General features: G+C 36.5%; 1 protein-coding gene across 1 annotated transcript in view; it reads left to right on the top strand.

Annotated features, from left to right (window-relative positions):
* GPR158 (G protein-coupled receptor 158) overlaps positions 1 to 14,396 on the top strand; it is a 275,596-nt gene that overhangs the window by 128,941 nt on the left and 132,259 nt on the right. The window contains exon 3 of the mRNA XM_081556821.1: positions 10,962 to 11,064. Within this exon, the coding sequence (XP_081412947.1) occupies positions 10,962 to 11,064 (103 nt within the window). The remainder of the gene's footprint in view (positions 1 to 10,961; positions 11,065 to 14,396) is intronic.

A 14,396-nucleotide genomic window follows, 5' to 3' on the forward strand; every position in this document is an offset into this window, starting at 1 on the left:
GTTCTTGAATATGTTTCTTTTCTGAACTTTTATGTATGTTTTATTGGAAAAATGTTTCTTCTGTTTTAAAAAGTCTGTTTTCCTAAAGTCTAGGATGCATGTCAGTTTTAGATGACATTCCTACTCATAGGTATCAGGAATGCTAAAATTACATAGCTAGTTTATATTTTCATCCCAATTTTTTGTTGGTCAAGTTAGAGTCTCAGGTAAGGCAAAGCGTACTAAAGTTCTAAGACTGGAAAGAGTGTGTGCAGGTTTTTTAATGTTATGGCATAGAAATTATTTAGAGGGGGTTGTTTTGATGATAAAGAAAGTTTATAACCAGTATTTTTACTGTTTATTTAAAAATGTATATTCCTAAAATACTTGGAAACATTTTTGATGTTAAATATTTACTTAAAATGTGTCCAATTTTTAAAAAAACTTTTTTGTGGTTCAGTGATGAACTGAGGACATTTATGCATCTTGAATTTTTTTCTAGAATTAGATACATTGTTTAAAATATTTTGCATGTTTTTCAGCTAAGAATGATAGCAATTATACCAATTAAAATGATTTTCTTTGTGATGATAAATAATATTTTATTTTTCTCCATAATAAAAGAAAAGCTCAGTGCCATTTGAGAATATAACATTTAGTTTTGATTTAGCATTTAATAGGCGGTATAGTTCCTAGCTTTTGGTTTAGCCCTGTGCCCTTTATTCTTTAGCTGATTTGCTAATCACTATTGAAAAACCCTCTAAAATTTCACTGGGGAAATGCAGATGTACATTCAGATTCGAAATACTTGAGAGGCAGCCAAGAACTGAGTGCATGCAAACACATTCTGAGTTTTACATAATTTTTTATATAATTACTTTTAATTTCCAGAAACTTCCTCCTTCAATATAAGTACATAGATCCCTTCTCTATCAGCAAAATGGAATGAATAAAATGTTATGATTCTTTCAAATAAATCAGAATAGTGAAATAGAATTTATATGACAGGTGAAAGAGAAGGGGGCATAAAAGATGGAAGAAAATATGGGATAATATTAATTGTATAATTTTTATTGAAATGAAAAACATTGCATAGAAGTATAGAATCATAAGTATATAGCACAATAAATCATCACAAAGGGAACACACCTGTATAAGTACCTGTAAAAGTACCACTCAAGTCAAGAGAGCAAGCATCACCAGACTCCAGAAGGTCTTCACATGCCCCATCACATCACCTTCTCCCAACTATTCTCCTAAACTAACAGATATCCTGACTTCTGACACTTCATATTTCACTTTCCTATTGTAAACATTGTATAAATAGAAATGCAGCACACATGACTTATTTTTTTCAATTTTGTTTGAGAGATTGAAAAATTCATCCATGTTGTTGTATATATGGTGGTTTAGTCACTCAGTTGTGTCCCACTCTTGTGACCCCATGGACTATAGCCTGCCAAGCTCCTCTGTCCGTGGGATTCTCCAGGCAAGAATACTGAAGTAGGTTGCCATTTCCTTCTCCAGTTGTTGTACATAGCATTGGTTTATTTTCTTTGTTGTACAGTATTCTATTGTATGAGCTTCCCTGGTGGCTCAGATGGTGAAGAATCCACCTGCAATGCGGGGGACCTGGGTTCGATCCCTGGTTTGAGAAGATCCCCTGGAGAATGGAATGGCTACCCATGCCAGTAGAATTGCCTGAAGGATAATATTAGATAAATACAGTTTATTTCTCCATTCTACTTTGGATAAACATTTGGCTTCTTAACAGTTTGGGATTAGTGCAAACAGTTCAGCTGTTTTTGCTTGTCTATTACAGCATGTTTGCATATCTTTCAATTGAATATACACCTAAGATTGAAACATCTAGATAACAGGATATATTATGTTCAAATTTAGTAGGTAGTGCCAAGTTCATTTACAAAGAGATTGTATTAATTTGTGTGTCTGTCAGCACTATATGAGGATACTACTTATTCCATTTCCTCACTAACACTAAAATTGTCAGTTGTTAAAATTTTAGCCATCTTGATAGGTATGTATTGGTTATCTTAAATTTGCTTTTCTCTGATAACTAATAAAGTTGGAAACTTTTCTTATATTTATTAACTACTGTGACATTCTATTAATACCTTTGCTCAGTTTTAAATTGGAATGTTTGTCGTTTTCTTATTGAGGTATAAAAGTTTTTTATATTTGGTATTTGAACTCTTGTATTATTTCTATTAATAATTGTCTGAACATTCTTTGGCATTGCCTTTCTTTTGTATTGGAATGAAAACTGACCTTTTCCAGTCCTATGGCCACTGCTGAGTTTTCCAAATTTGCTAGCATACTGAGGGCAGCACTTTAACAGCATCATCTTTTAAGATTTGAAATAGCTCAGCTGGAATTCCATCATCTCCACTAGCTTTGTTCGTAGTAACGCTTCCTAAGGCCCACTTGACTTCACTCTGTAGGATGTCCAGCTCTAGGTGAGTGGTCACACCATCATGGTTATCCAGATCATTAAGACCTTTTTTGTACAATTCTGCGTGTATTCTTGTCACCTCTTCTTAATCTCTTCTGCTTCTGTTAGGTCCTTACTGTTTCTGTCCTTTATTGTGCCCATCTTTGCATGAAATGTTCCCTTGGTATCTCTGATTTTCTTGAAGAGATCTCTAGTCTTTCCCATTCTATTGTTTTCCTCTATTTCTTTGCATTGTTCACTTAAGAAGGCTTTCTTACCTCTCCTTCCTATTCTCTGGAACTCTGCATTCAGATGGGTATATCTTTCATTTTATCCTTTGCCTTTTACTTCTCTTCTTTCCTCAGCTATTTGTAAGGTCTCCTCAGACAACCATTTTGCCTTGTTGCATTTCTTTTTCTTGGGGATGGTTTTGATCACCACCTTCTGTACAATGTTACGAACCTCTGTCCATAGCTCTGTCCATAGCACCATAGAGCAACTTTGAGTTTGCTTTTCTGCTTGTGGATTGTAGGTTCTCTGTGAACCAGACCAATATTTTGTCCCTCTTTGTTGTTGTAGCAAAGTGCATACAATGGGACTCAGTAAGCAAGAGGTAAATAAAGTCAACAATGAGAAGAAAGTTGCCACTGCTTATGATCTGTGACCACAGGAAGCACAGGATGTCAAAAGTAGTAGTGAGTTTGTGATTTAGTGGAGCTTATATTTATCAAGCCTTTGGGCCTTTTTTCTGTAAAAAGATCTAAAAAAAAATTGGCTTGCTTACTCAGTGAGATAAAATCCTAACATTTTTCTGAGTCAGTTTCAACCCCCACAATCCCCACCAAAGCATCTTGCTATGTGTCAGTGTGAAGTATGTAGACTTTTAAGGTGTCTGCTCCAGACGCTGCATTGGCAACCTTTATCCCTGTGTTGTGAGAGTGGGCTCCACTGAATATAACAAGAATGTTTCAAAAATTAATAATAGAAAATAGTTTCTTTTTTAATTTTAACTGTATCATAAAAGAAAACATCCCTCCACAAAACATCCCTCCACCTCTCACCCAAACCCCTGCCTGCGGTCCATCAAGCTTTTTAAACCAGGTTCTCTGGCAGCTAATGAATAATAGAGACAAAAATGTAGTTCTTTTCCTCCCTGATGGAATACTGCATTATTTGTTATTCATGAGTTCTTGATTTCCTGGAAGATTGTTTGATGAAATAGGTGGGTGATGTACTCTGTCATTGCCTGGAGGCCTTTTAGATTTCCCCTGTTTGAGTGTTTTCCTTTTGTTTTAATAAACTGCTGATAATTGTAGAGAAGAATCACTGGATGTTAGGATAATTAGCGTGTTTTAATACCAAGTCCCCTCAATCCCACTCGCAAATTACCAGATTCAACATTTTACAGTATTTCTTCACAAGTTTCATAGAAGGAATGAAATACGAATAAATGTTGCTGGCTTTTTGAAATAAACTAGAAAACCCCGGTGACGCTAGTGGTAAAGAACCCGCTTGCCAATGAAGGAGACATAAGAGATTCAGGTTCGATCCCTGGGTTGGGAAGATCCCCTGGAGGAGGGCATGGCAACCCACTCCGGTATTCTTGCCTGGAGAATCACCATGGACACAGGAGCCTGGGGGCTATGGTCCATAGGGTCGCACAGAGTTGGACACGACTGAAGCGACTTAGCATACATACATAGAAAACCCAGTTACTATTTCGTCTTGCCAGGGTCAAGCCTTTCATTTTTCTTTGTACTTCTCTGGTCTTGCCCTCTACTTTTTCAGTAAGGCTCAGGTGGGGCTAGTGGTAAAGAATCTGCCTGCCAATCCAGGGGACATAGGTTTGATCCCTGGGTTGGGAAGAGCCACTGAAGTAGGAAATGCAACCCACTCCAGTATTCTTACCTAGAGGATCCTATGGACAGAGGAGCATGGAAGGCTACAATCCATCAGGCTGCAGAGAGTTGGACATGACTGAGTCAGTAAATTCATTATAGCAGGGACCCTTTTTGGAATTAGATATGTCTTCTGTCAAAGCAGAGTAGAACCATGTTTTTGCCACTAAAGAGAAAGAGGTGACAATCTGGACTGCTGTGAACTCCCTGGTTTCCATTGCTTGGCTTGCTGGGTTTAGTTTGGGACTAAACACCTGTGAACTGATCTGATGATTCTCATTAGACCCAGACCTATTTTCAGGAATTCAAGTAGAGAAGAGTTACTCTACTTATATGCCCTGAGATGAAGATTTGTTTTCTAAGATCTGAGCTTTGGGGACGCTGCTTTGGGAAGGGAAAGGCTGATTTTTTTGTTTGTAAGAGGTGTAGGAATTAACCACATTTCTTAAGATACATTTCGTATATGCATTTAAAAATTAATAATTTCCACAGACTTGAAACTTAATGATTCAGCAAACTGATCCATTTTGAATATTGCTTGAAACCAAGAAGAATGGAAAAATAAAGTTCTTGAAATGAAGTAAATTCCAAAGTGACCAGACAGTAGCATCTGTTCCTGTTCATGGGAGAGTAGTTATTATTCTCTTTGGAGCCAGGCTCCTGGGGTTGAATCCTGGCTGTGCTGGTTAAAGCTTTGGGCGTTACCTTAGCAGTTGTTACCTTAATTTTCTCATCGTTAAAATGGAGATAATGATAAAATTGATGTAGGGTTAAATGTGTTTATACTTATACATTGCTTAGAACAGGACCTGGAGTAAATATAAAATATTTACTATTATTTACCCTCACTTTGTTATATGTTATCTCGTGTACTCTTGGCTTTGTATGTTTGATGATCTAGTTTCCATGTATACAGGCAATTAAAACATAATATAGGAGGGAAAAGACACTTCTGGAAGTAAGCTATATTTTACAATTAAAATATGATAACAAAATTAAGAAGGAAAATGAAAATATAAAAACTAAGCAAAAGAACTCAAATAGTACAGCAGTCTGGGCTATTTAGTATATGAGAAAATAGCCATAAACCTTTAATAGCTCCAGAGGGCATTAGTGTATTTCAGCATAGTTCAGTACCTATTGTTCAAAATAATGATTGTGACTCAAGAAGGAAATGTTAAATTCTGTTCATGATGTTCAGTTCAGAGAAGCCAGAAAGTATTTCACATTTTAGGAAGATTCCCAAACAAAGTAAAACAAATTAAAAGGTATTTAAAGATTTCTAGAGGATTTTGAATTATATAAATTTTATTGTATTTGCATTTTTGCCTCCTTCTTTCAGTCCAGATTAATCTTCAGAATGATATGTAAATGTGATCCTTAGGCACAAGCATTGTTTCCATTAAATGCCAAACAATACTTCCCCTGTACATATCTAACTTTAGCCTTCATTTTAGCCATTTCCCTGCTCGTTGGTACCTCCATACAAAATCTTCATGACTGTCAAGCTGGCCAGGTTTTGCTCTGCAATTATGTTTAACCAGGTGTTTAGATGAATTATATTGTTTGTTTAGTCGCTAAGTCAAGTCCAACTCTTTTCAGACACTGTGGACTGAAGCCTGCAAGGCTCTTCTGTCCATGGGATTCTCCAGGCAAGAATACTGGAGTGGGTTGCCATTTCTTTCTCCATAGATGGATTATATGTCATGGCAATTATGTGTTGTAGTATGCCCTGCGATCTTTACATACTTGTTGTTGAGGGAGAAAGACTATTTTGCTCTAAACTCTTAAAAACTTTTTTTTAATAGTGGTAAAAATACATAGGGGCTTCCCTGGTAGCTCAGCTGGTAAAGAATCTGCCTGTAGTGCAGGAGACCCCAGTTCAATTCCTGGGTCTGGAAGATCTCCTAAAGAAGGGATAGGCTACCCACTCCAGTATTCCTGGGCTTCCCTGGAGGCTCAGATGGTAAAGAATCCACCTGCAGTGCCCATTAAACAGCTTCTCATTTTTCTCTTCCTTTAGTCCCTGGAATGGAGAAGGCAATGGCAACCCACTCCAGTATTCTTGCCTGGAGAATCCCGGGGATGGCAGAGCCTGGTGGGCTGCCGTCTGTGGGGTCGCACAGAGTCGGACACGACTGTAGCGACTTAGCAGCAGCAGCAGCGGTCCCTGGAAACCACCATTCCACTTTATTTTTCTGTTAATTTAATTACTTTAGATACCACATAGAAGCATACAGTATTTGTGTTTTCTGTGACTGGCTTGTTTCAGTGAGAATAAAGTACTCAAGTTTCATTCATGTTGTAGCATGTGACAGGATTTTCTTTATTTTAAAGACTAAATAATAATTCCATTGCTGTTTTACTTATCCATTAATGAACATTTGAGTTGCTTCCACCTCTTGACAGCTGTGACTAATGCTCCAGTGAACATGGATGTTTGAATATCTTTTCAAAACTCTGCTTTCAGTCTTTTAGATATATACCCAGAAGTGGGATTATTGAGTCATATGGCAATTTTTTTTTGGTTATTGAGTTCTCTATATCAATCCCTCATTGGATATATGATTTATAGATATCATCTCCTATCTAGTAGGTTGCCTTTTAATTTTGATTACAGTTTCCTTCTCTATACAGAAACCTTTTAATTTGATGTAGATGCATTTGTTTATTTTTACTTTTGTTTCCCTTGCTTTTGGAGTCAGATCTACAAAAATGTTATAGATGTCCAGGAGATTGCACCTGTGTTTTGTTTTAGGAGTTTCTGATTTAAGATATTACATTCAATTCTTTAAACCATTTTGAATTAGTTTTTGTAAGTGGTGTAGGATAGTGGTCTAGTTGCATTCATTTGTGTGGTAGCCGTCTAGCTTTCCTGACACCATTTGTTGAAGAGACTATCCTTTACTCAATGTATCTTCTGATTTCTTTGTCATAAATTAGTTGACTAAAATATGTGTGGGTTTATGTCCATGCTTTCTATTGTGTTTCATTGATTTTTGTGTCTGTTTTTATGTTAATACCTTACTGTTTTGACTACTATAGTTTTGTGGTATAGTATCATGTTATCTGCAAATAGTGATAGTTTTATAATTTCCCTTACAATTTTGATGCATCTTATTTATTTTTCTCAGCTAATTGCTGTGGCTGGAAATTCCAATACTATGTTGATTAAAGTGGGGAGAGTGGGTATCCTGCCTTGTTCATGATCTGAAAGGAAAAGTTTTTCTTTTCACCATTGAGTGTGATATTAGCTGTGTATTTGTTGTTTCTCATATGTGACCTTTATTATGTTGAGATATATTCCTTCTACACCTATTTTGTTGAGTCTTTTTTTAATCATAAGTGGATATTGAATTTTGTCAAATGCATTTTCTGCATTTATTGAGATGATCATATGATTTTTTGTTGTTGTTAATGTGAATCATGCTGATTGATTTGCAGATGTTGAATCACTCTTGCATTTGTGGAATCAATTCCACTGATCATGGTGTGTGATCCTTTTAATGTATTATTGAATTTGGTTTGCTAATATTTTGTTGAGAATTTTTGGTTATGTGTTCATCAGAGATATTGGCCTATAGTTTTCTTTTGTTGTGTTATCCTTGTCTAGTTTTGGTATCAGTGTAATTCTGGCCTCATAAGATGAGTTTGGAAGTGTTCCTTTCTCTCCAGTTTTTTGCATAGATTATTAGATCTTCTTTAAAACTTTGGTAGAATTCACCAGTGAAGCTGTCTTGTCCTATACTTTTGCTTGTGGGGAGGTTTTTGATTACTGATTAAGTGTCCTTACTGGTAGTCAGTCTATGCCACCATCTTGGCCTCCCTTTCCTTTGGATATCATTTCATTTTTTTTGTCTTTTTCTATTTCTTTCAGCAGTATTTTTCAGTTAATATAAGTTTTTTTTATCTCCGTGGTTATTTAAAGTGCATTTAAAGTACACTAAATACATTTGGTTATTTTGTTGTTGTTCAGTTGCTCAGTTGTTTCCTACTCTTTGTGACCCCATGGACTGTAGCATGCCAGGCTTCCCTGTCTTTCACCAACTCCTGAAGTTTGCTCAAACTCAGGTCCGTTGAGTTGGTGATGCCATCCAATCATCTTGTCCTCTGTCGTCCCCTTCTCCTCCGGCCCTCAGTCTTTCCCAGCATCAGAGTCTTTTCCAGTGAGTCAGCTCTTTGCATCAGGTGGCCAAAGTATTGCACCTTCAGCTTCAGCATCAGTCCTTTCAATGAATATTCAAGGTTGACTTCCTTTAGGATTGACTGGTTTGACCTCCTTGCAGTCCAAGGGACTCTCAAAAGTCTTCTCCAAAACCACAGTTCAAAAGCATCAGTTTTTCAGCACTCAGCCTTCTTTATGGTCCAACTCTCACATTCATACATGAATACTAGAAGAACCATAGCTTTGACTATACAGACCTTTGTTGGCAAAGAATATATACACTACTATATTCTTGGTATCTAAGACTTTGTTTACCTGGATATATCTTGGCTGGATGAATATTTAATAAATGTAACTCACAAATTCCATGTTAGTTACACACTGAGTTTCACAATCTACTTAGCTAAATAATGATACCTCACTGAATTGGTCTTCTTGGTGTCATTTGCTTCTTCTTTTCTGCCTAAATTTTAACCTTGGAGTGTCCCGAGTCTCATCACTTTGAATCTATTTTCCTTCACTGCCCATAGGCACTCCCTTAGCGATCTAGCTTTATCTGACCTCATGGCTTTGTCTATCGTTTTTATGCAAATGATCACAAATTATACAGCCAGACATCTCTCCTAAACTCCATACTACTTCATCAGACTGCTTATTTGATATGGAGAATTAAATTTTAAGTAGACATTTCACATTTGACATTTGCAAAAGTGAACTTTGTGCTCTCTTCTCCATATGGATTCCACCTGTAGCCTTTCCTAGCTCCTTGATGACAGCTCCATCTTTAAGGTTGCTGAAGCCAAAAACCTGGGAGTCATTCATTCTTCTCTTCCTCTTTCCCATATTTCAGCTATTAAGACATCTTGGTAGTTCTGCCTTCTTAAAAAAATAAGACTCAGAGATATTAAGAGAACAGCCCCAAATTCACATAACTAGTAAGTCAGAATTCAAATATATATTTTCTGGCTGACCACAAATAATAGATTCTCTTCTTCTACTGGTGCTTCTCCTAAGTAAATGTTATAATTGCCTTTTTACTTGTATAATTCAAAACTAGGGTCCGATCTGCTCTATCACTGGATCTTTATAAGTAAGATGTGTTATTTAACTTAGTTCCTGGAGGAATCGTCTACACACAGGATAGTTCTTTCATAAATACTTGCCAACTCAGTTGAATTGACTGGTGCTTACCTGTTCTTGTTAGCTCTGGATTAAGAACTGTGTTTTCAGTTAAAAGATATAATTGGATCTAAGTATGTGTTGGGTGAAAAAAGAAAGGGTAATAATGAAATAAAATAGTCAAGTTATTTTAGAAAGCTTTTTTCCCAAAGATTTTTCTTGCTATAACCTGTGAATTTAGAGCATATATTAGCTCTTGCTACCTTATTGACTGTTTGTTGGAGTTTTCAAGATATGTAATATTGATTTTGTTACTAATCATTAGAGCTTAGACTGAGGGATTATTATTTTGATAATTTGAAATTTTCTCTCAAAGGCCTCTGTGTTAGAGGGACACTTTATAACTTTTAAATTTACTAAATTCTGAGCTCCTCTAATAGATTATAATTGGCAAAAAGGCAAAGGGTTGGGATATAGGTAGAGAGATACCAGAGAAGAAATTTCAGTGTTGCTCAAATTCTAGAAACACCTTGTTTTACTGGTAAATTGTATTTTAATAGAAGCTATTCCCTCCTTATGTACTTGAATGTAGCATAAGTGAAATATATTAAACTGAATTTTGGTAGGGTTCAGTGATATCTTTGAAAGAAGCCAATATTAAGCTTTTGGGAGATATCCATTATATCCTCTGGAGTGACATATTTGGAAAGCCAATCATTGTTTTTTGTCATGTTTAGGTACATGTTGAACATTTGTCTGTGAAACAGATTTTAGGTAAAGAGTGCTTCAGATCATTAATTTATCTTTTTTTCGTCTTCTAAATTGCACTTTAAAGTTTACTTGTTTTGTTAGTCCATCAATTTGGTTTTTTTTTCCCAAGGAAGAAGTTTGATGAATATTTAATTCATAAAGGCAGTTTCCACGTCTTAAATTCTATATATCTGACTCTCCATCTACCTACCTACCTACCTTTGCTTTGGTGGAAATATGTAGCATGGAATCGCTTAAAGAACATTCTTACAGGCTTAGGAAATATCTCTTAAAGTAATAAGATGATATGTGAGGTGTTAAAAAAACTGTGTGTATAATTACTTCCTCTGGCAACCAAATGAGTTAAAGATATGGCAACTGCAGCTGTAATGGCATATATTTAGAAAGAAAACTCAGTTTGCTACTTCTAAAAAAAATGTCTGTTAGCAAACAAACCTAAAATAAAAGTTCAAAAGTGAGATTTTATTTCAGGAAAATATGATCGTTCTGTTACCATTTGCAATGATGGATATCTGTGGGTCTTTATACAGTGAAATAACCTATGATCAACGGTACTGCTGTCTTTTCTTCTTCATAGTGTATGCCGATTAAAGGCCTAGGATTCGTGCTTGGAGCTTATCAGTGTATTTGCAAAGCAGGATTCTATCATCCTCGAGACTTCTCATTCAACAACTTTCAGAGTAAGTGCCCTTTGGTCCTGTTCATATATGTACATACACATAATATCTGTCATAATTAATTATGCAGATTTTCTTTTAACCTTGTTGAAGTTAGATGATTAAATCCCCACTGGTTTGGCCTTCTTTCATCACTTAAGGAGTTTTTGCTTTAGTTTGTCATCTCTAATCCTCTGGCATATCACCAAAAATGTGTTTGTTTTAGGTATATTTTCATTTTCTTTTTTTTTTTTATTTTCATTTTCAATACATTTTAAGTGCCTGAAAATACTGTTGCTGCTTGGTGAGACCAGTTAGAATTCAGTTATTGTAAGCTGTTGCTGCAGAAAGTTCCTAAAACTAATTTTGCTAGTTTGCTTAATTTATTTATGTATCAATTTGTTTTTATGTAGGTCTCTGTGCTACCTGAAGAATGACCACAGAGTTAATAACTTAAGGCAGCACAGTCTTATTATCACACAGTTTTAATTGGGTAGCTTTTCATTCAGGGATTAAGTGATTCCTCTGCCCAGGGTCTCACTGAGCCAAAATCAAGGTGTCGCCTGCAGTGTGATCTGATCTGAGGCTCAGAGACTCCTTCCAAGTTCATTCAGTTCACTGGCAGAATTCGATTCCTTGCACCTGTGTGTATGAGGTCCCTGTTTTATTGGTAGATACCAGTCTGGGCTTACTCTCAGCTTCTAGAAGCCTCCTCAAGGTCAAGTCATGTGGCCATTACTTTTCAAAGCTACCAAGAAAACCTCCCCAGTTTATAATCCTGTTCATATGGAGTCTTATACAGTGTAATCATTCTATAAGTCCTGAGAGTGTTATCCTGTCTCTCTGCCATGTAATGTAAACCTAATCAAAGGAAAGACTATCCCATCATAGGTCCACCCACATTCAAGGGGAGGTGATAATACAGGGCATATACAGGCAGACCTCATTTTATTGTGCTTTGCTGTATCACACATCAAAGATACTGTGCTTTTTTTTTTTTACCAATTAAGATTTATGGCAACCCGGTGTTGTCAGATGATGGTTAGCACTTTTTAAGCAATAAAGCATTTTTTATTAAAGTGTGTACATTGTTTTAGACATAATGCTATTGTACAGTTAATAGACTGGATGGTCTAAACATGACTTTTATATGTACTGGGAAACCAAAAAAATTGATGTGACCCACTTTGTTGTGATTTTACTGTGTTTCAGTGGTCTAGAACCAAACTCATAATATCTTTGAGGTATGCAGGTACTTTAGAATCAAAATTTGCTTACCTGGTTGTTTTCATCTTACTCTAGAAGATGTCAAAGTTGCTATTTGAATATTGATTTTTTTTTCACATCGGCATGTAGCCAGCTATTGAGTATAATAATTAACAAAGAGTGTATGGAAAAATGAGGTGGTTTTATGGGAAGTTAGGGTTTGGAGTTGCTAGAACCGAGGTACAGGAATAGTTTAAATAGTCATCCATAAATCTTTGTCAGCCTCATTATTGATCTGAATAGGAATTTGCATCTCTACTGGGTGTAGTTCAAAGGATACATGAGATTCAAACCTGAGTATCCTCCTCTGGGAAACTTGGCAGACGTTTATAGATTTTTTTTCCTTAGTTTTTCTCTTGGAAAGTACTGTTCTTCATCTTGAGACAGCTTCCACTTAACTTCTAGGTTCTGGAAGTGAGTAACATTTTGCTCTCTCCTAAGTCATATGATTCACAGGGTTCAGCCCATGTTCTGAGTAATGCTTGTTGCAGGCGTAATTCTAAGATGGCCTCCAAAATTCTGTTCCCACATGTGTGTACAATCCCCTCCCCTTTAGTGTGGGTGACACCTGTGAAGATAAGAGGGACTTACCCCCTTGCTAGGCAGTGTTATGTAGTAAAAGTCATGGTACAGTTGCTCAAGTGTTTACATTGAATTAAATAAGACTTCTTCCCATAGGAGCAGACTAGAGAGAAATTCTAGTGCCAGCTTTGAAGAAGTAAACTGGCTTGTTGTGAGAGGACCATGTGGCTAGCACCCCAGGGTGGCTGCTAAGAGCTCAGGCAGCCAGCAAGAATACAAGGACCTCAGTTCTATAAATGCAAGGATCTGTAAATTCTTCCAACAGCCTGAAATACTTTTGAAAAGAGGACCTGGAGCTCAAAATGAGAATATAGCCTGGCCCAAACCTTGATTTTGGAGAAGGCAATGGCACCCCACTCCAGTACTCTTGCCTGGAAAATCCCATGGACGGAGGAGCCTGGTGGGCTGCAGTCCATGGGGTCGCTAAGAGTCAGACATGACTGAAGTGACTTAGCAGCAGCAGCAGCAGCAAACCTTAATTTCAGTCTAGTGAGACCCCAGAGAGCCCAGCTTCACTGTGTTGGACTTCTGATCAACAGAAACTGGGAAGTGATTAAATAGGTGTTTTCAGCTGTAGATTTCCAGTAAGTTATTACACAACAATAGAAAACTAATATAATAGCAGTGATGATAATATGTTTTCAGCATGGATGTGCTGTTCCTTGTGTGTGTGCATGCGCGTGTGTGTGTGTGTACAAGACCATGGCAATAGCCCAGATACTTTGGCATTCTTCACATTTATGGTCCAGACAGAACATATGATTCAACACTGAAGGATTAAGGGAATAGGTTTTAGCTTATGTTCTGTGAAGGTATTTTGTATCTGGTTTACCCACATTTGTTCTCAGCTCCCACTATGTGACTGAAATAAAACATCTAAATATTGTAGAACTAGAGAATGACTGTGCCATTTGCTTATAACACCACCAGGAGAAACTAGTTAACCTTTAACAACTTATCTTTATTTAATTTGCACACTCCTACTTTCTTCCTTATTTTAAAAGCCAGTGTTTTTCACTGACCTACTCTAAGAGGAGGCTGCTGCTTTTCATAAGCCTAAATAACTCCCATGTTGTACACACAACAGCCAGGAAAAAGAGGCCACAATTTTCAGAAAGATGAGCTATATTTGGGTATAGCTGTGATTCAGCTTGACCTCAGCACAACTAGAACTGGCCTGCCTCAATGACAGAATAGAAAGATAGCTACAAGTTATAATTTGAGGTCAGTAAAGTGCTCTTTGACCAAAAATATCTTTCCTGATGGCCTTGCCATCAAGTTGCATGAAAATCTAACATTATTCATTCCTTGGCCCAAGGAATACAAGTTATAACTCACTAAGGTATCTACCAAGGACTATCCAAACTTTTAAAAACTATTTTTGATTTTTTATTATAATTCTACTACATTTCTTCATTTTAATATGTTAAGTTTTTAATTGTAATATCCAAGCAGTTCGTATGGTCAGTTTTCATATAGTCTTGAGGAGGTTACGATGAAGTAAGGAA

The sequence above is a fragment of the Giraffa tippelskirchi genome, chromosome 13 (assembly GCF_054371585.1).
Source record: "Giraffa tippelskirchi isolate mGirTip1 chromosome 13, T2T-mGirTip1v1.2.pri, whole genome shotgun sequence".
Taxonomy (NCBI): Eukaryota; Metazoa; Chordata; class Mammalia; order Artiodactyla; family Giraffidae; genus Giraffa; species Giraffa tippelskirchi.